The sequence below is a fragment of the Anomaloglossus baeobatrachus genome, chromosome 12, assembly GCF_048569485.1.
Source record: "Anomaloglossus baeobatrachus isolate aAnoBae1 chromosome 12, aAnoBae1.hap1, whole genome shotgun sequence".
Taxonomy (NCBI): Eukaryota; Metazoa; Chordata; class Amphibia; order Anura; family Aromobatidae; genus Anomaloglossus; species Anomaloglossus baeobatrachus.
The window spans coordinates 67,364,213-67,383,438 of record NC_134364.1 but is presented as its reverse complement, the minus strand read 5'-3'; the positions used below and the strand labels follow the sequence as shown (position 1 = coordinate 67,383,438).

Below are 19,226 nucleotides of genomic sequence, written 5' to 3'. Positions count from 1 at the left end.
AAAGCTCGTCCGCAGGAGGTTCTGCCACTAAGGCAGCTTCCTCATGACTCTCGGCCCGCTCCAGCCACGTCCTTAGTCGGTGGCAGGCTCTCCCACTTTGGCGACGCTTGGTTAAAGCAAGTCTCCGATCAGTGGGTGAGAGACATCATATCTCACGGCTACAGGATAGAATTCTCTTCCAGCCCTCCAAACAGATTTTTTCTCTCAACTCCCCCCTGCTCCAAGGCCGCCGCCTTCTCGCAGGCCGTGGCGTCCTTGCAGGCAAACGGAGTGATTGTCCCAGTTCCCGCTCAGGAATGGTTCAGAGGTTTTTACTCAAATCTCTTCCTAGTTCCAAAAAAGGACGGTACTTTCCGGCCCATCATGGATCTCAAGCTTCTCAACAAGCATGTCCGGGTGCGGCATTTTCGCATGGAGTCTCTGCGGTCAGTCATTGCCTCTATGACCCAAGGGGAGTTCCTGGCGTCCATCGACATCAGAGATGCCTATCTACATGTGCCAATCGCAGTGTCACATCAGCGTTGGTTACGTTTTGCGATAGGAGAGGATCATTTCCAATTCGTGGACTCTCCCCTTCGGGTTAGCCACGGCCCCTTGGGTATTCACCAAGGTCATGGCGGCAGTGATTGCGGTCCTGCACCTCCAGGGGTTAGCAGTGCTTCCTTATCTGGACGACCTTCTGGTCAAGGGTACATCCAGCGCAGACTGTCAGTGGAGTCTTTCGCTCACTCTCGCCACCCTAGCCCAATTCGGGTGGATTGTCAATCTTCCCAAATCCACTCTGACTCCGACCCAGAGTCTCACGACCTAGGGATGCAGTTCGAGACTTTGCCGGCACTTGTGAAGTTGCCCTTAGACAAACAGCTGTCACTCCGGTTGGCGGTGCGCTCTCTCCTGAGGCCCCGCCGTTATACCCTCAGGCGTCTGATGCAGGTGCTGGGTCAAATGGTGGCCTCCATGGAGGCGGTTCCCTTTGCCCAGTTCCATCTGCGTCCTCTGCAGTTGGACATTCTCCGCTGTTGGGACAAGCGGCCTTCCTCCTTACAGAGGTTAGTGGCTCTGTCGCCACGGACCAGGACCTCTCTTCAGTGGTGGCTTCGACCCCTCTCCCTGTCCCAAGGGCGCTCCTTCCTGACTCCATCCTGGGTGATTCTCACCACGGATGCCAGCCTATCCAGCTGGGGAGCGGTACATCTCCACCACAGAGCACAGGGCACTTGGACTCCGTCCGAGTCAGCCCTTTCAATTAATGTGCTGGAAACCAGAGCTGTGCTTCTAGCTCTCCTAGCCTTTCACCACCTGTTGGCGGGCAGGCACATTCGAGTCCAGTCAGACAACGCGACAGCGGTTGCCTACATCAATCACCAAGGCGGGACACGCAGCCGCATGGCAATGTTGGAGGTCCAACGCATTCTTCAATGGGCGGAGGACTCCAAGTCCACCATATCCGCAGTCCACATCCCTGGCGTAGAAAACTGGGAGGCAGATTATCTCAGCCGTCAATCCATGGACGGTGGCGAGTGGTCCCTGCACCCGGCAGTGTTTCAGTCAATCTGCCGCAAGTGGGGCACTCCGGACGTGGACCTAATGGCATCCCGTCACAACAACAAGGTTCCGGTTTACGTGGCTCGCTCCCACGATCCTCAGGCCTTCGCCGCGGACGCTCTGGTTCAAGACTGGTCCCAGTTTCGTCTGTCCTACGTGTTTCCCCCTCTAGCTCTCTTGCCCAGAGTCCTGCGCAAGATCAGAATGGAGGGCCGTCGAGTCATCCTCATTGCACCGGACTGGCCCAGGCGAGCTTGGTATCCGGACCTGCTCCAACTGTCCGTGGAGATGCCGTGGCATCTTCCGGACCGTCCAGACCTGCTCTCGCAAGGTCCGTTTTTCCGCCCGAATTCTGCGGCACTCAAATTGACGGCGTGGCTCTTGAGTCCTGGATTTTGACGGCTTCTGGTATTCCTCCTGAAGTCATCTCCACTATGACTCGGGCCCGTAAGTCTTCCTCCATCAAGATCTATCACAGGACTTGGAAAATTTTCCTGTCCTGGTGTCGCTCTTCCGGCCATTCTCCTTGGCCATTCTCGTTGCCGACCCTTCTGTCTTTTTTACAGTCCGGTCTGCAGCTAGGACTGTCCCTCAACTCTCTCAAGGGACAAGTCTCAGCTCTATCAGTACTGTTCCAGTGGCGTCTCGCCTGGCTGGCTCAGGTCCGCACCTTCATGCAAGGTGCGTCTCATATCATTCCGCCTTATCAGCGGCCCTTGGATCCCTGGGACCTTAACTTGGTCCTCACGGTATTGCAGAAACCCCCTTTTGAGCCCCTTAGGGAGGTTTCTTTGTATCGTCTTTCTCAAAAGGTGGCCTTTCTAGTTGCCATAACTTCTCTCAGGAGAGTCTCTGATTTGGCTGCGCTCTCCTCGGAGTCACCTTTTTTGGTTTTTCACCAAGACAAGGTAGTTCTCCGTCTGACCCCGGACTTTCTTCCTAAGGTGGTCTCTCCCTTCCACCTTAACCAGGATATTTCCTTGCCTTCCTTCTGTCCGGCCCCTGTTCATCACTTTGAGAAAGCGCTGCATACTCTAGATCTGGTGCGTGCTCTCCGGATCTATGTGTCTCGCACCGCTGCGCTTAGGCGGTGCACCTCTCTTTTTGTGCTAACCACAGGGCGGCGCAAGGGTCTCTCTGCTTCTAAGCCGACCTTGGCCCTTTGGATTAGATCGACCATTTCGGACGCCTACCAGAGTACTCAGGTGCCTCCCCCGCCGGGGATCAAAGCACACTCGACCAGAGCTGTCGGTGCCTCTTGGGCTTTTAGGCACCAGGCTACGGCTCAACAAGTCTGTCAGGCTGCCACTTGGACTAGCCTGCATACCTTTTCGAAGCACTACCAAGTGCATGCTCATGCTTCAGCAGATGCGAGCTTGGGCAGACGCATCCTTCAGGCAGCTGTCGCCCACTTGTGAAGTTAGGCTCCGCCTACTTCTTAGTTTTTCTGTTTATTCCCACCCAGGGACAGCTTTGGAACGTCCCATGGTCTGGGTCTCCCAAAGGAACAATAAAGAAAAAGAGAATATTGACCACAATTGCTTGGCTCCATACAGTCATTTCTGAGTTCTGAACAGTAATATACAAGGAAAAGCCAGAATTGTGATCATAATAGTGTGTGATAGATCGGGTCTCTTGTAGCCATGTTATGATCGTTTGTAGCCAGGATTATGTTCCTGCCTCTAATCTTCTACCTCTAAAATGTAGAGTCTTTGAAGAATCTGGCAGATGTGATCTGCGAATACCCAAGTATACACAAAAGGTAAGGATTTCATGTTGGCTTCTTACTTTTTGTGCAGCTTTCTTAAGTGCACTCGAAGGGAGTATTCCCATATTGTAAAGTATATAGTGCAAGTATATGCCCTCAGTTTGACTGCAGTTGTCCGATCTTTGAGACCCTCTCAATTCTGAGCATAATAAAGCACTCAGCACTGGTCTAGCACAAGCCTCCTTTATTTTTATTTTTTTAAATAAAAGTTAAACTTAAGTGCTGAATATTGTAAGATATAGATATATATTTATAGATATAATATAAAAAAACAACTTTCCAGACTGGCACTTCACCTTGACATCCCATGAGGTGACTGATGTGACCACTGATCAACTGCAGCCTTCACATTTCATCCTAACAAAAACATATGTTGCTTGCGTTTGGCTGCAGCGGTCAGATGATCCTTCTTTTGCCCCTTGATTCCCGCCGGCTGCTGATACCATGAGACTGACGGGGATCAAGGTATTATGTCCTATGGGGCAGTGCCAGTCTGTCAGGTGAGTGTCAGGTTATTTTCTTTGTCGCTCCATTGGGAGACCCAGACAATTGGGGTGTATAGCTTCTGCCTCCGGAGGCCACACAAAGTATTACACTCAAAAGTGTAAACCCCTCCCCTCTGCTATACACCCTCCCGTGCATCACGGGCTCCTCAGTTTTCATGCTTTGTGCGAAGGAGGCTGACATCCACGCATAGCTCCACATCTTAGTCAGCAGCAGCTGCTGACTAGGTCGGATGGAAGAAAAGAGGGCACATATAGGGCCCCCAGCATGCTCCCTTCTCACCCCACTCTGGTCGGCAGTGTTGTTAAGGTTGAGGTACCCATTGCGGGTACATAGGCAGGAGCCACATGCTGTTTTCCTTCCCCATCCCTTAATGGGCTCTGGGTGAAGTGGGATCCTTATCGGTCTCCAGGCACTGGGACCGTGCTCCCTCCGCAGCCCCTGGGGAATCTGCTGGATAGGAGCTGAGTATCATCAGGGACAAGGCCCTGCTACTGTGAGGTACTCTGTGTCCCCGTGGGGACCGCGCATGGAGCGCTGGTGCCATATACACTGCAGCACTGCTGGGTATGTTAGTGCGCCGGGGACTACCGCGCCGGCCGCGCTTATATGCCGGCCGCGCTTATAACTTTAGTCCCCGGCTTTTGCGGCCTAGTTTCGCTTATTCCCGCCCACAGGCCTGCCAGTCAGGGGAAGGGCGGGACGCTGCACAAGACGTCAGTGCTGAGGGCTGGAGCATACTCTGTATCCTCCTCCCCCCTCACTCAGCACAGTGTGGCATCAGATTCTCGCACTTTCTAGGGCACGCCCATGGCCCCCTCCTCCTCACAGAACGCCGGCAGCCATTCCTGTCAGCAATTCTGACGCTGGAGAGGAGAGACAACACTGGGAGGCCTAGGCAGGGATTCTAGTGATCACACAACCGCTTGTGCGGTCGGTAAGCAGCACCTGAGGTGCTGGCCCCACTGAGTGCCGAAGTGTAATATATATATATATATATATGCTTGTATGCTTGATTTACACTGTATGATCGCACTGTGCATTACAGTCCAGGCTGGTGAGTCAGCCCGGGCACTGTTCAATCATTAAACCGCCCCCGGTCCTGCCAGCAGGGGGAAGGGCGACACAGTCGGGCTGACGCCGACAGTGAGGGCCGGAGCACACTTCGCTGTCCTCCGCCCCCCTCACTAAGCACGCTGATCCCCGCAAGTTACTCAGTGTCCCCTTGGGGACGGTGCAGAGAGCACCTTGACCTCAGACTTGGCGACCACCGCGCCGACCGCACCTGCTAGCGGCCGCGGTCTGTAACTTTAGCTCCCGGCTTTTGCGGCCTAGCGCCTTAAACTCCCGTCCCTGGCCCTGCCAGTCAGGGGGAAGGGCGGGACGGTCAGTCGGAGGCTAGCAGTGAAGGCTGGAGCACACTTGGTGTCCTCCGCCCCCCTCACTTTTCACTCAGGGTACCAGATTCCCGCACTTTTGGGGTTATGCCCACGGCTCCCCCCCTCCACTGTACACGCCGACAGCCATATTTTCAGCAGCACATACTGCTTCAGGGTCGGTACACCAGGGAGTTTCTGCTCGATGCTGGGCCCCCTAGAGTGATGAACTGTATATGTGATGAACTGTATATATGGATATATAATGTTTGTATGCAGTTTCACAGTTCGGCTGTACATATGTATCCTCAGTGGTCACTGTGAACATTGCTCGGGCCATGTGGCACTCGCTCAGCCGGAGACGGGGGCACTGGTTGAGCTCCGCCGGCGTTCCCTGTCCAGGCGGCGGGGACAGAGTTGCAGTTTTTGCTGAGAAACTCTCTGGGACATTTTCACTATCCATGTCTCAGGCTATGGACAAATGGTCGGCTAAGAGACTAGGAGTTTGCAGTCCAGACCGGCCCCTTACACAGGCCCCGGGCACTGCGGGATCGCCCCAGGCCTCTATCGGTCTGCGACGAAGCGTGTTCCTGGGGTGGCCTCTAGTTATTACGTGGTGAACTCCAGCACGAACCGCAGTCCCAGTCCGGCTAAGCAGCCTTGCTTGGAATCTTCCCCGACTTCTCCAAGGGTCTCAGCTTGAGGACCCTCTAGAGGATGGGGCGGAGGTCGCAACCCAGGACTCTGTCCAGACGCGGCTCTCAAGGCTTCACAGATTCTGTCCAGAAGCACACCTTCCCGGACAAGCGTTTTACTGAACGCCTTATAACACACGTTGTCCCTTCCCCTCTGACGTTGTTAAGGCTTGGGCTCAGTGTCATAAAGTGCCCTCCAGCCTCTTGACTGGCGGCTAGATCAGTAGTAACAGTGGCTGGCGAGTCCACGCTCAAGAATGCCACGGACAGACAGATAGAAATGAGATCCATCTATGAAGCCATAGGCGCGTCCGTTGCCGCAGCCTTAGCAGGGGTGGGCACTCCAGGCTATCTCAGCTGCTCTGTCTGAGATCAATGCGGTCTTCCTGTGCTCCGCAATTAACGTCTTTGACGTTTCAGGCGGTGGTATTTTCACCCTCCGCCGTGCAGAGAGAACCCTTTCTGCATCCAGGTCAGGGGAGTGGTCCCCACATGTCCAAGACCGATGTAGGAGGCATTCTGTCTTACGGTCACAGGATAGAGCTCAGTCCTCGTCCTCCGACTCGTTGCTTCAGAGCATCCCCGTCCCCCGGGCGAGCCGAGGCACGTTTCCAGGCGGTGAACACTCCAAAAGCAGGAGGAGTTGCGATCCTCGTCCCCCTTCAAGAACGTAGTCGCGGCTTTTTACTCCAGCTTGTTCGTGGTACCAGATAGGACGGATCACTCCGGCCCGTTCTGGACTTCACACTGCTCAACGGACAGGGAACCTGACGGTTCCGGATGGAATTTCTCCGCTTGCCATCGCCCTTGATGGCCCAAGGAGGCTTCTTAGCATCAATCGACATCAGGGATACTTATCTCCACGTGCCGATTGTACCAGAATATCAGCGCTCCTGCACTGCGCCTAGCGGTCCTACTATCTCAGGCAATGTACTGGTCAAGGCCCCCTCTCGGGTGGCATGGCATCACAGCCTGAACATTGTTCTAGAGGCTCTCCAGAGATTCGGGTGGTTCATCAATTTTCCCAAAGTCAAAATTGACACCGGCACAATCACTGACATATCTCAGCATGGAGTTTCATACTCTATCAGCGATAGTGAAGCTTCCGCTGGACAAACAGCGTTCACTACAGACAGGGGTGCAATCGCTCCTTCGAGCCCAGTCACACCCTTTGAGGCGCCTCATGCATTTCCTAGAGAAGTTGGTGGCAGCAATGGAAGCAGCTCCGTTTGCGCAGATTCATCTGCGCCCACTTCAATGGGACTTTCTCCACAAATGGGACAGCGTCCCTCGACAAGAACGTTGCTCCTTCTCGGGCAGCCAAGGCCTCCCTTCAGTGGCGGCTTCTTCCCACTTCCTCTCGAAGGAAAAGTCCTTCCTGCCCACATCCTGGGCTGTGGTCACGGCGGACGCGAGTCTGTCAGGGAGTCTTCTTCCGCCACAGGGCTCAGGGTACATGTACTCAGCAGAGTCCTCCCTCCAGATCACTGTTCTGGAGGGAAGGGCAGTGTCTAGCCCTAAAAGCGTTCCAGCCATGGCTGGAAGACAGGCAGATCCGAATTCAGTCGGACTACGCCACGGCGGTGGCATAAATCAACCGCCAAGGCGGCACAAGCAGTCGGCAAGCCTTCCAGCAAGTCCGGCGGATTCTGCTGTGGGTGGAAGCCACAGCCTCCACCATCTCCGCAGCTCACATCCCGGGCGTAGAAAACTGGGAAGCAGAGTTTCTCAGTCGCCAGGGCATGGACACAGGGAATGGTCTCTTTGACCGGACGTGTTTCAGAGATTCGTTGCCGCTGGGGAAGCTGGACGTCGACCTATTGACGTCCCGGCACAACATCAAGGTCCCGGCATTCATGGCACGTTCTCAAGATCACAGAGCTCTGGCGGCAGACGCATTAGTTCGGGATTGGTCGCAGTTTCCACTGCCGCACGTATTTCCCCCTCTGGCGATGCTGCCCAGAGTGTTACGCAAGATCAGATCCGACTGCCGCCGCGCCATCCTCGTCGCTCCAGACTGGCCGAGGAGGTCGTGGTACCCGGACATGTGGCATCTCACGGTAGGCTAACCGTGGACACTACCAGACCGGCCAGACTTGCTGTCTCAAGGGCCGTTTTTCCATCTGAATTCTGCGGCCCTCAACCTGACTGCGTAGCCGCTGAATCCTGGATCCTAGCGAGTCCCTCCTTACAAGCGTCGGCTAGAACCCTGGGATCGGAACAGGGTGATACCGGCTCTTTGGAAACCACCCTTTGAGCCAATGAGGGATATTCTCTTTCACACCTTTCGCAGAAGGTGGTCTTCCTAGTGGCAGTCACGTCACTCCGCAGAGTGTCTGACATAGCAGCGCTGTCATGCAAAGCCCCCCTTCCTGGTGTTTCACCAGGACAAGGTGGTTCTGCGTCCGGTTCCGGAATTCCCCCCGAAGGTGGTATCCTCTGTTCATCTCAATCAGGATATCTTCTTACCTTCTTTTTGTCCTCATCCGGTTCACCAACGTGAAAAGGATTGGCACTTGATAGGTCTGGTGAGAGCACTCAGACTCTACATTTCCCGTACGGCGCCCCTGCACCGCTCGGATGCACTCTTTGTCCTTGTCGCTGGCCAGCGTAAAGGGTCACAAGCTCCCAAGTCAACTTGGCTCGGTGGATCAAGGAACCAATTCTTGAAGCCTACCGTTCTGCTGGGCTTCCGGTTCCCTCGGGGCTGAAGGCCCATTCTGTCAGAGCCGTGGGCGCGTCCTGGGCTTTGCTGCACCAGGCTACGGCTCAGCAGGTGTGTCAGACGACTACCTGGTTGAGTCTGCACACTTTCACGAAGCACTATCTAGTGCATACCTACGCTCGGCAGATGCCAGCTTAGGTAGGCGAGTCCTTCAGGCGGCGGTTGCCCACCTGTAGGAAGGAGCCGTTTTACTGCTCTTTTTACCGAGGTATTCTTTTACCCACCCAGGGACTGCTTTTGGACGTCCCAATTGTCTGGGTCTCCCAATGGAGCGACAAAGAAGAAGGGAATTTTGTTTACTTACCGTAAATTCCTTTTCTTCTAGCTCCAATTGGGAGACCCAGCACCCGCCCCTGTTCCCTTCGGGCTGTTAGTTCTTTGTGTACACATGTTGTTCAGATTGAATTGTTCTTGGTTATGGTTTCAGTTCTCCGAACATCCTTCGGATTGAATTTACCTTAGACCAAGTTATAAGTTTCCTCCTTCCTGCTTTTGCACCAAAACTGAGGAGCCCGTGATGCACGGGAGGGTGTATAGGCAGAGGAGAGGGGTTACACTTTTAAGTGTAATACTTTGTGTGGCCTCCGGAGGAAGAAGCTATACACCCCAATTGTCTGGGTCTCCCAATTGGAGCTAGAAGAAAAGGAATTTACGGTAAGTAAACAAATTTCCCTTCTTTTCCCCACTAGGCCTGCTAGGTTTAACTTTTAAAGTCGTGATTAACCCCATTATTAAATGGTTCCAGCCTTGGTTTTCTACACCCCGCTGGTTGGCCGGATGTGGCGCTTTGCAGAGATGATTTTGTAGGAGCTGCGTACTGTTAGTAATGGTGGGGGCCATAGAGATCAGACAGTGATCACTTTATAAGATGGCTATGCACCTTCAAAAGAAAATGTTCACAAACACGTTGCCTTCATGACGTTTCTCCTTTAATTGCTTGTCTGGCTTCACGCTCCACAGCAGTCGGTTTGTGTTTGTTCCCGGTCCTGAGGACCCCGGCCCTGGTTTCATCCTGCCAAGGTATAATTGCACTTGAATGGTATTTCGGACTTTGTTGCAGTGTAATCATTCTGTCACCTGTAATTCTCAGTAATTCCTGTGGTTGTTGGATTTTAATCCTTTTTTCTCTTCGCACCATTCCCTGCAGACCTCCTATCGCAGAACACATCACAGCCGACTTCAGACAGCGAGTGCCTTTCTCCATTTTCACTACAAACCCCTGCAGGTGCAGTTTACTGTAAAAACCGAGGGACAATTTATCATGGTCTCTGGTTTTATTATATCTCTGACTGTCACAAGGATGGAACTGTACATACATGAAGACCAGGCGGATTGTTGGGTTTCTAGACCGCTTGACGTTCCTTTTAAGAACCGAACATATTTTTTTTTATTTTATTTATTTATTTTTTTAATATACTTTATTTTTCTGATTCTAAGAAGCACTTTTCCTACCAAAAATTTAGGAGGAAAATGAGGGGTGCGTTTTATAATGCAAATGTAGCTTACCAGGGGGTGGAGAATAGGCGCTGTCCTGGCTGTGGTTGGCGCTGTCCTGGCTGTGGTTGGCGCTGTCCTGGCTGTGGTTGGCGCTGTCCTGGCTGTGGTGGGCGCTGTCCTGGCTGTGGTGGGCGCTGTCCTGGCTGTGGTGGGCGCTGTCCTGGCTGTGGTGGGCGCTGTTCTGGCTGTGGTTGGCGCTGTCCTGACTTTGGTGGGGGCTGTGCTCTGTCAGTGGTGCAGCTTTCAAATAATGGTGCCCGGAGTCAGCGCATGCGCAGCTGGAGCACTCGGCTCAAGATCTCATCTGCGCACAGGCCACCTCCGACCCATTGATCTGCCAGCAGTGGACCTAAGGAAAATGGTACCCGGAGGTGGAGCGTGCGCAGATGAGATCTCGGCTTATCTTTGAGCCGAGATCTCAATCTGCGCATGTGCCGACTTCGAGCACCATTTCTTTGAAGCCCGCACTGCTGACAGAGCATTTGTGACATCACCGCACCGCGTCCTGCTTCATACAGCTAGCACGGCACCCACAGCCAGCACAGCCTCCCACTGCAGCATAGCTCTACTCCAGCACTGCCCGTGCCGCCTGTGACCCAGCACCACCACCGCTGCCCCCTTCCAGTAAGACCACCAGAGTATAAGACGGACCGCACTTTTTTTTACCCTTTTTTATCTCTAAATTTAGGGTGCGTCTTATAAAACGAAAAATCCGGTATATATTGTACACAATCTTGATTCTAGTGCAACCTGCAAAATAAAGGCAGGTTATTTTCTTTGTCGCTCCATTGGGAGACCCAGACAATTGGGTGTATAGCTACTGCCTCCGGAGGCCACACAAAGTATTACACTTTAAAAAGTGTAACCCCTCCCCTCTGCCTATACACCCCCCCGTGCATCACGGGCTCCTCAGTTTTAATGCTTTGTGTTGAAGGAGGCACACATTCACTCATGCTCCCATTTTAGTCAGCAGCAGCTGCTGATTATATCGGATGGAAGAAAAGAGGGCCCATAACAGGGCCCCCGGCATGCTCCCTTCTCACCCCACTAAGTCGGCGGTGTTGTTAAGGTTGAGGTACCCATTGCGGGTACACAGGCTGGAGCCACATGCCGTTTTCCTTCCTCATCCCTTAGGGGCTCTGGGAGAAGTGGGATCCTATCCGGTCATCCAGGCACTGGGACCGGGCTCCCTCCGCAGCCCCTGGGGGAATCTGACGGACAGGAGACTGAGTACCATCAGGGACAGGGCCCTGCATCTACAGGTACTCTGTGTCCCCTTGGGGACGGTGCATGGAGCACTTTGGCCTCAGACGCTGCAGCGACTGCGGTGTTGGTATGAGACCGGGACTACCGCGCCGACCGCGCCTGCTTGCCGGCCGCGGTTTTAACTTTAGTCCCCGGCTTTTGCGGCCTAGTGCCTTAAACTCCCGCCCCCGGGCCTGCCAGTCAGGGGTAAGGGCGGGACGGTCGGTCTGACGCCGACAGTGAGGGCTGGAGCACACTTAGCTGGCCTCCTCCCCCCTCACTAATCACTCTGGGGCACCAGTTTCCCGCACTTTTTTAGTTACGCCCACGGCTCCCTCCTCCCCTGTGAACGCCGACAGCCATGTTTTAAGCACATTCTGCCGGTGGAGGACTTCTGGCTGCAGCCCTGGAAGGCCAGAGGCAGGGAATCTGGTGGCCACACACCGCTTGAGCGGTCGGTGCTGGTCCCCCTAGAGTGCCGAACTGTGTATATATATATATATATATATATATTATATTTGTATACTTTTTCTCGGTTCGGCTGTACTGTTAGCTTGTGGCTATATATCCCTCAGGGATCACTCTCCTGGGAGACAACAGCATGTCGTTCACAAGGAGCAAGTGTGCCAAGACACAGGGTTATTTTGCAACCTGTACCTCTTGTGCGGCTATGCTACCTGCAGGTTCCACCTACCCTCATTGTGAGCAATGCTCGGGCCCGGTGGCACTCGCTCAGCCGGAGCCTGGGGCACTGGTGGTACCCTCGGCCCAGGTAGAATCGCCGGCTTTCCCCGTCCAGGTGGCAGGGACAGAGTTTGCAGTTTTAGCTGAGAAACTCTGAGTCACTGTCACAATCCATGGCTCAGTCTATGAACAAATGGTCTGCTAAGATACTAGAAGCCTTGCAGTCCAGACCGGCCCTTACACAGGCCCCGGGCACTGCGGGATTGCCCCCAGGCCCCTCTCGGTCTGCGACGAAGCGTGCTCCTGGGGTGGCCTCTAGTTATTACGTGGAGGACTCCGGCACGGACCGCAGTCCCAGACCGGCTAAGCGGGCTCGCTTAGAATCTTCCCCGACTTCATCACACTGTTCGGGGTCTCAGCTTGAGGACTCTCTAGAGGATGAGGCGGAGGTCGCAGCCCAGGACTCTGATCCTGACGTTGCTCTCAATCTTGATACACCTGAAGGGGACGCCATAGTAAATGACCTTATAGCGTCCATCAACCAGGTGCTAGACCTTTCTCCCCCAACTCCACCTATAGAGGAGTCGGCCTCACAGCAGGAGAAGCAGGATGCCACTGACAGGCAAATAGAGCTCATGATGAAATCCATCTATGAAGCCATAGGCACGTTCTTTGCCCCAGCCTTTGCAGCAGTGTGGGCACTCCAGGCTATCTCAACCTGTCGGTCTGAGATTAATGCGGTCACCCGTACCTCCGCTCCGCTCGACTAGCCGTACAGCGGTAGCATCCGCCAATTCGGTGGCAGTCAGCAGGGCCATATGGCTACGCGAATGGAAGGCAGACTCTGCTTCCAAGAAGTTCTTGACCGGTTTGCCTTTTTCTGGCGACCGATTGTTGGGCGAGAAATTGGATCCAAGGGAAAGGACTCGTCCTTACCCCAGCCAAAACCAAAGAGACCTCAGCAACGAAAAATTCAAGCGAGGTTTCGGTCCTTTCGGCCCTCAGCCAGATCCCAATCCTCCTCGTCCAACAGGCCACAGAAGAGCCAGAGAAACTCTTCTGCATGTCGGTCTAAGTCATGTCCAAAGACCGCCGGAGGCACCGGCTCCAAGGCGGCCTCCTCATGACTTTCGGCCTCCCCAAACCGCATCCTCGGTCGGTGGCAGGCTCTCCCGCTTTTGCGTAGCCTGGTGGCCACATGTCCAAGACCGATGGGTGAGAGACATTCTGTCTCACGGTTACAGGATAGAGTTCAGCTCTCGTCCTCCGACTCGTTTCTTTCAGAACATCTCCGCCCCCCCGAGTGAACCGTTGCACTTTTTCAGGCGGTGGACACTCTGAAGACAGAAGGAGTTGTGATCCCCGTTCCCCTTCAGGAACGTGGTCGCGATTTTTACTCCAACCTGTTCGTGGTGCCAACAAAAAAGGACGGTTCATTCCGTCCCGTTTTGGACCTCAAATTGCTCAACAGACTTGTGAGAACCAGGCGGTTTCGCATGGAATCCCTCCGCTCTGTCATCGCTTCGATGTCTCAAGGAGACTTCCTAGCATCAATCGACATCAGGGATGCCTTTCTCCATGTGCCGATCGCTCCAGAGCATCAACGCTTCCTGCGTTTCGCCATTGGACGAACACCTTCAGTTGTGGCACTGCCTTTCGGCCTGGCGACAGCCCCACGGGTCTTCACCAAGGTCAAGGCATCCGTTGTTGCAGTCCTACACTCTCAGGGCCACTCGGTGATCCAGTACTTACACAATCTCCTAGTCAAGGCACCCTACCGGGTGGCATGTCAACACAGTCTGACCGTTGCTCTGGAGACTCTCCAGAGGTTCGGGTGGATCAGCAATTTCCCAAAGTCAAAATGGAATCCGACCCAATCACTGAATTGCCTCGGGATGGAGTTTCATACTCTCTCAGCGATAGTCAAGCTACCGCTGGACAAACAGCGTTCGCTGCAAACAGGGGTGCAATCTCTCCTTCGGGCCCAGTCACACCCCTTCAGGCGCCTCATGCACTTCCTGGGGAAGATGGTGGCAGCAATGGCAGTTCCCTTTGCGCAGTTTCATCTGCGTCCACTCCAATGGGACATTCTCCGCAAATGGGACAAGAGGTCGACATCCTTAGATAGGAACGTCTCTCTTTCTCTGGCAGCCAAGACCTCTCTTCAGTGGTGGCTTCTTCCCTCTTCTCTGTCGAAGGAAAAATCTTTCCTGCCCCCATCCTGGGCTGTGGTCACGACGGACGCGAGTCTGTCAGGGTGGGGAGCGGTTGTTCTCCACCACAGGGCTTAAGGAACCTGGACTCCGACAGAGTCCTCCCTTCAGATCAATGGTCTGGAGATAAGGGCAGTGTATCTAGCCCTAAAGGCGTTCCTCTGGCAATTCTGCCCAGAGTGTTGCGCAAGATCAGGTCCGGCTGCCGCCACGCCATCCTCGTCGCTCCAGACTGGCCGAGGAGGTCGTGGTTCCCTCAACCGTGGGCGCTCCCAGGCACACCAGACTTGCTGTCTCAAGGGCCATTTTTTCCATCTGAATTCTGCGGCCCTCAACCTGACTGTGTGGCCATTGAGTCCCGGCTCCTAGCGTCCTCAGGGTTATCTCAAGAGGTCATTACCACTATGAGACAGGGCAGGAAACCAACGTCAGCCAAGATCTATCACAGGACTTGGAGGATCTCCTTAGCCTGGTGCCCTGATAAGGGGTTTACCCCCCGGCCGTTTGCCTTACCCACGTCTCATTCTTCCTTCAATCCGGAAGGGACAAGGGTTTGTCTCTCGGCTCTCTCAAGGGACAAGTATCGGCGCTTTCCGTGTTTTTTCAAAAGCGTCTAGCCAGGTTTCCGCAGGTCCGCACGTTCCTGCAGGGAGTTTGCCACATAGTCCCACCTTACAAGCGGCCGTTGGAACCCTGGGATCTCAACAGGGTTCTACGGGCTCTTCAGAGACCACCTTTGAGCCGCTGCGGGATGTCTCTCTATCACGTCTTTCGCAGAAGGTGGCATTTCTAGTGGCAGTTACATCACTCTAAAGAGTGTCAGAGCTTGCAGCGTTATCATGCAAAGCCCCCTTCCTGGTATTTCACCAGGATAAGGTGGTTCTGCGTCCGGTCCCGGGCTTTCTCCCTAAGGTGGTGTCCCCTTTTTCATCTCAATCAGGAGATCTCCTTACCTTCTTTTTGCCCTCATCCAATTCACCAATGTGAAAAGGATTTGCATTTGTTAGATCTAGTGAGAGCAATCCGGATCTACGTGTCTCGCACGGCGCCACTGCGCCGTTCTGATGCGCTCTTTGTTCTTGTCGCTGGCCAGCGTAAGAGGTCGTAGGCCTCCAAGTCAACCTTGGCTCGGTGGATCAAGGAACCGATGGTTGAAGCCTACCGTTCTTCAGGGCTTCCGATTCCTTCAGGGCTGAAAGCCCATTCTACCAGAGCCGTAGGGGCGTCTTGGGCATTGAGACACTGGGCTACGGCTCAGCAGGTGTGTCAGGCGGCTATCTGGTCTAGTCTGCACACTTTCACAAAACAATATCAGGTGCATACCTATGCTTCGGCGGATGCCAGTCTAGGTAGGCGAGTCCTTCAGGCGGCGGTTCCCACCTGTAAGAGGAGGGCCGTTGTCGGCTCTTTTTATCGGGGTATTCTTTTACCCACCCAGGGACTGCTTTTGGACGTCCCAATTGTCTGGGTCTCCCAATGGAGCGACAAAGAAGAAGGGAATTTTGTTTACTTACCGTAAATTCCTTTTCTTCTAGCTCCTATTGGGAGACCCAGCACCCGCCCCTGTGCCCTTTGGGCTAGTTGTTCTTTTGTGTACACATGTTGTTCATGTTGAATTGTTCTTTTGGTTCATGGTTTTCATTTCTCCGAACATCCTTCGGATTGAATTTACCTTAGACCAATTTATAAGTTTCCTCCTTCCTGCTTTTGCACCAAAACTGAGGAGCCCGTGATGCACGGGGGGGTGTATAGGCAGAGGGGAGGGGTTACACTTTTTAAAGTGTAATACTTTGTGTGGCCTCCGGAGGCAGTAGCTATACACCCAATTGTCTGGGTCTCCCAATAGGAGCTAGAAGAAAAGGAATTTACGGTAAGTAAACAAAATTCCCTTCTTTTTTTTGTTTTTGTGTTCCTGTTTACTCTCTCTTTTGATACATGATGTTTCAGATATTAAACTGTTCACATGGTCAGGATTTAATGAGGATTTTGGCGCTGGTATAAATCCGTCCTTAGGAAGAATGAGCTTGTTCATGCATTGACCAAAGTTTGATAACGCCATTGAATTGTGATACATTCACTGTACATCTTCAGACAAATGTCTTTTTAGTTAACATGTACCCCAAACGGGTAGCCTGCGGACCACCGTCAGCCAATGATTTTAGGCCCACATCGCAGTATGCACACACTGCTTGTTTCACTGGGCGAGACCATATTAGTTTCAATAGCGTATAACTTGTTCTCCCGTCCATGATACGACTAAGCACTTGGGCTATGTATGGTTCCGTTCACGTACATGGTTTGAGATGACCGATCCGTGAGTTGCAACGTTCATCTAAACGTTGACAGAGTCAAAATATGAAAAGACTGAACAGCGAAATGAATGCGTCTTGTAATGTAAGTTCTCTCCGTTCTCAGAATCCAATACTGCACACAAGAAATCGTTGTGCTTCGGGAGGACCTGGTGAACAAAATGTGCAGGAACTGTGTGCGCTTCCCCAGCAGCAGTTTGGATATTCCTAATCATGTGAGTAAAAGCCCCACGCACAATCAGATCAGAGCCTCTTCCTACTTTGCCATACAAGAGCATTGCTATATTCCATATGAGAAAACCACTGCATGACTCTTCAAGCGGGAGCTTTTCTGTGGTTGAAAACAAAAGATTCAGCCATTGGAAATCCAACGTGCTCATCCTTCTGTCTTCCGACATCATGTCAGAGACAGAGTAAGGCCTCTTTCACACATACGTGCCTCCGGTACGCGTTTAGCAGTTTTCTCACGTATCGGAGACACGTACACACGTAGACCTATGTATTACTTTGGATTTGGACACACTTAAGTATTTTCGCACGGACCTTGTGTCCGTTCTGTACTTACGTGTATCCATGTGTTTTTCACGCCGACATATCCGTTATATCTCCGGCATCACGGGTGTCACACGGAATGCAATCGGGTCACACGTAACACACACGGATGTGTTCTGTGTGACATGCACTGGAGAAAAGACGTGTCTGCGAGAAAAAAAAACAAAAACATTACTCATCTTCTCCTGCCCTCCTCTCTCTGCCGCTGCTGTCACTTGCTGCCGACCGCCGCTCATTATGCTAATTGAATATTCACTTCACTGCGGCCGGAAGCAGCAGCAGCGGGGAGTCGGCAGGACCGGAGACCGAAGATCAGCACCACGGACAGCGACGCCAGGGACAGGTGAGTAGAAAGTTCCCGATCTCCGTGTATTATCACGGATAATACACGGAGAACACACGTGTGCCATACACACAGCACACTGAGGGCAATACGCACCTTTGACACATCCGTGACACACGTGCAAGATTTTCACGGACGTCTAAAAGAGGCCTAAAGGAGCATTTACACTGCAAGATCATCGTGAATGAGTAGTGATGAGTGGGCACTACCATGCTCAGGTGCTCTGTACTCGTAACTAGTGATGAGGGGGCACTACCATTCTCAGGTGCTCTGTACTCGTAACTAGTGATGAGCGGGCACTACAATGCTCAGGTGATCTGTACTCGTAATCTGCAATTAATGATCAGATGGGTGACACTTGAATACCCTAGTATAGTGGAAGTCAATGAGGAACTCAAGCATTTTTCCTGGAAAGCGAAGTCCCCATTGACTTGCATTATACTCTGCTACTCTAGTTGTTCCCATCCAAGCATTAACTGCCGAGCATGGTAGTGCCCGCTCATCACTAGTTACACGTACTGAGCACCTGAGCATGGTAGTGCTCACTCATCACTATAGATAAGTATTGATAAAAATGCCCGTTTGATTATTTACTGTGTAGATAGGCTGACGATCACCCGATGAATGAGGAAAAATTCTCCTTCATTGGGTGAAATGATCTTTGGTGCAATATGAAGGATCCTCGTTTTCGGTGCTGCATTGTCCTGTGTAAAAATGACTCACCGCTGAGAACTATGGCCGCCTGTGCGCACTGAGCGATGTAGTATAGATCGCTCTGTGCACATTGTTTGCTTGTGTAAATTGGCAAACAACTGCCAATCGGTAAGGTTACTGATCGGTGATCATATTGTGCCGCTGGTCGGTCCATGTAAATGGTTTTTCTCTGACGCCTCATTGGGGGACACAGGACCATGGGTGTTATGCTGCCTATCCATAGGAGGACACTAAGTAGATGCAAAAGCATAGCTCCTCCTCTGCAGTATACACCCCCTGGCCGGGCCAGGCAACCTCAGTTTTAGCTTAGTGTCTATAGGAGGCACTTCCTTTCAAAATTTGCTATTTTTTGAGGGCGACTGTTTCCTTTTGGGACCGATCTCCCACTACCATCAACGGGCGGGAACGTGGAGTGTCGCCTCCACGTACCCCCTCCTGCGACGCTGGATCCTGGGCTGGACGACGGGTTCCATAGACACCGATTTTCCAAAGCCCAGGGCAGAGGCACAATTACTCAGCCTCTCTTTGCAGGCTCTGAGTTGAATATGGCATCAATTCCTCAGCCGCTCTTTGCAGGCTCTGAGTTGAATATGGCACCTGTGTGACCGGATACAGCAAGCTGACTCTGCTATTGTCACTGCCTGGATTGAAGCAGTGTTTAAGTTGAGATCCCCCCCTGACTGGTTTCCCAGACAAAGGGAGAAAAGGCTGTGCAGGAAAGGCTACCAGGGCTGAATATACAGTATTTATTATGAGAAAGTCCCTGGCTAATGCAAGGAAGAGAGCCCCAAGGATCCTGCACACACAGTGTTAACTTTTCCCTAGCTTGCTTGCTGGCTGGAGGAGGGGGGGGGGGGGGGGGGGTCCCTCCTGTTTGCAAACTCCTGCACAGATAATTTCCTGGTGGCAGGGGGAGGGCCCAGGGCTCAGGGACTCACCTGTTTATTTGCTCTGTTTATTTGATCTAGCAGAAAAGTCGGCTGATAACCACCAGTGACAGGCTGTGTGCTGACTAGAGGGAGGAAAACTATCAGAAGCTCCTTTCCTGCTGTTTTT

General features: G+C 52.9%; 1 protein-coding gene across 1 annotated transcript in view; it reads left to right on the top strand.

Moving 5' to 3' along the window:
• Positions 1 to 19,226, top strand: part of LOC142258188 (DNA polymerase epsilon subunit 2-like) — a 107,695-nt gene that overhangs the window by 56,026 nt on the left and 32,443 nt on the right. Inside the window, exons 13-16 of the mRNA XM_075330694.1 lie at positions 3,253 to 3,307; positions 9,574 to 9,633; positions 9,761 to 9,838; positions 16,668 to 16,776. Of these exons, the coding sequence (XP_075186809.1) occupies positions 3,253 to 3,307; positions 9,574 to 9,633; positions 9,761 to 9,838; positions 16,668 to 16,776 (302 nt within the window). The remainder of the gene's footprint in view (positions 1 to 3,252; positions 3,308 to 9,573; positions 9,634 to 9,760; positions 9,839 to 16,667; positions 16,777 to 19,226) is intronic.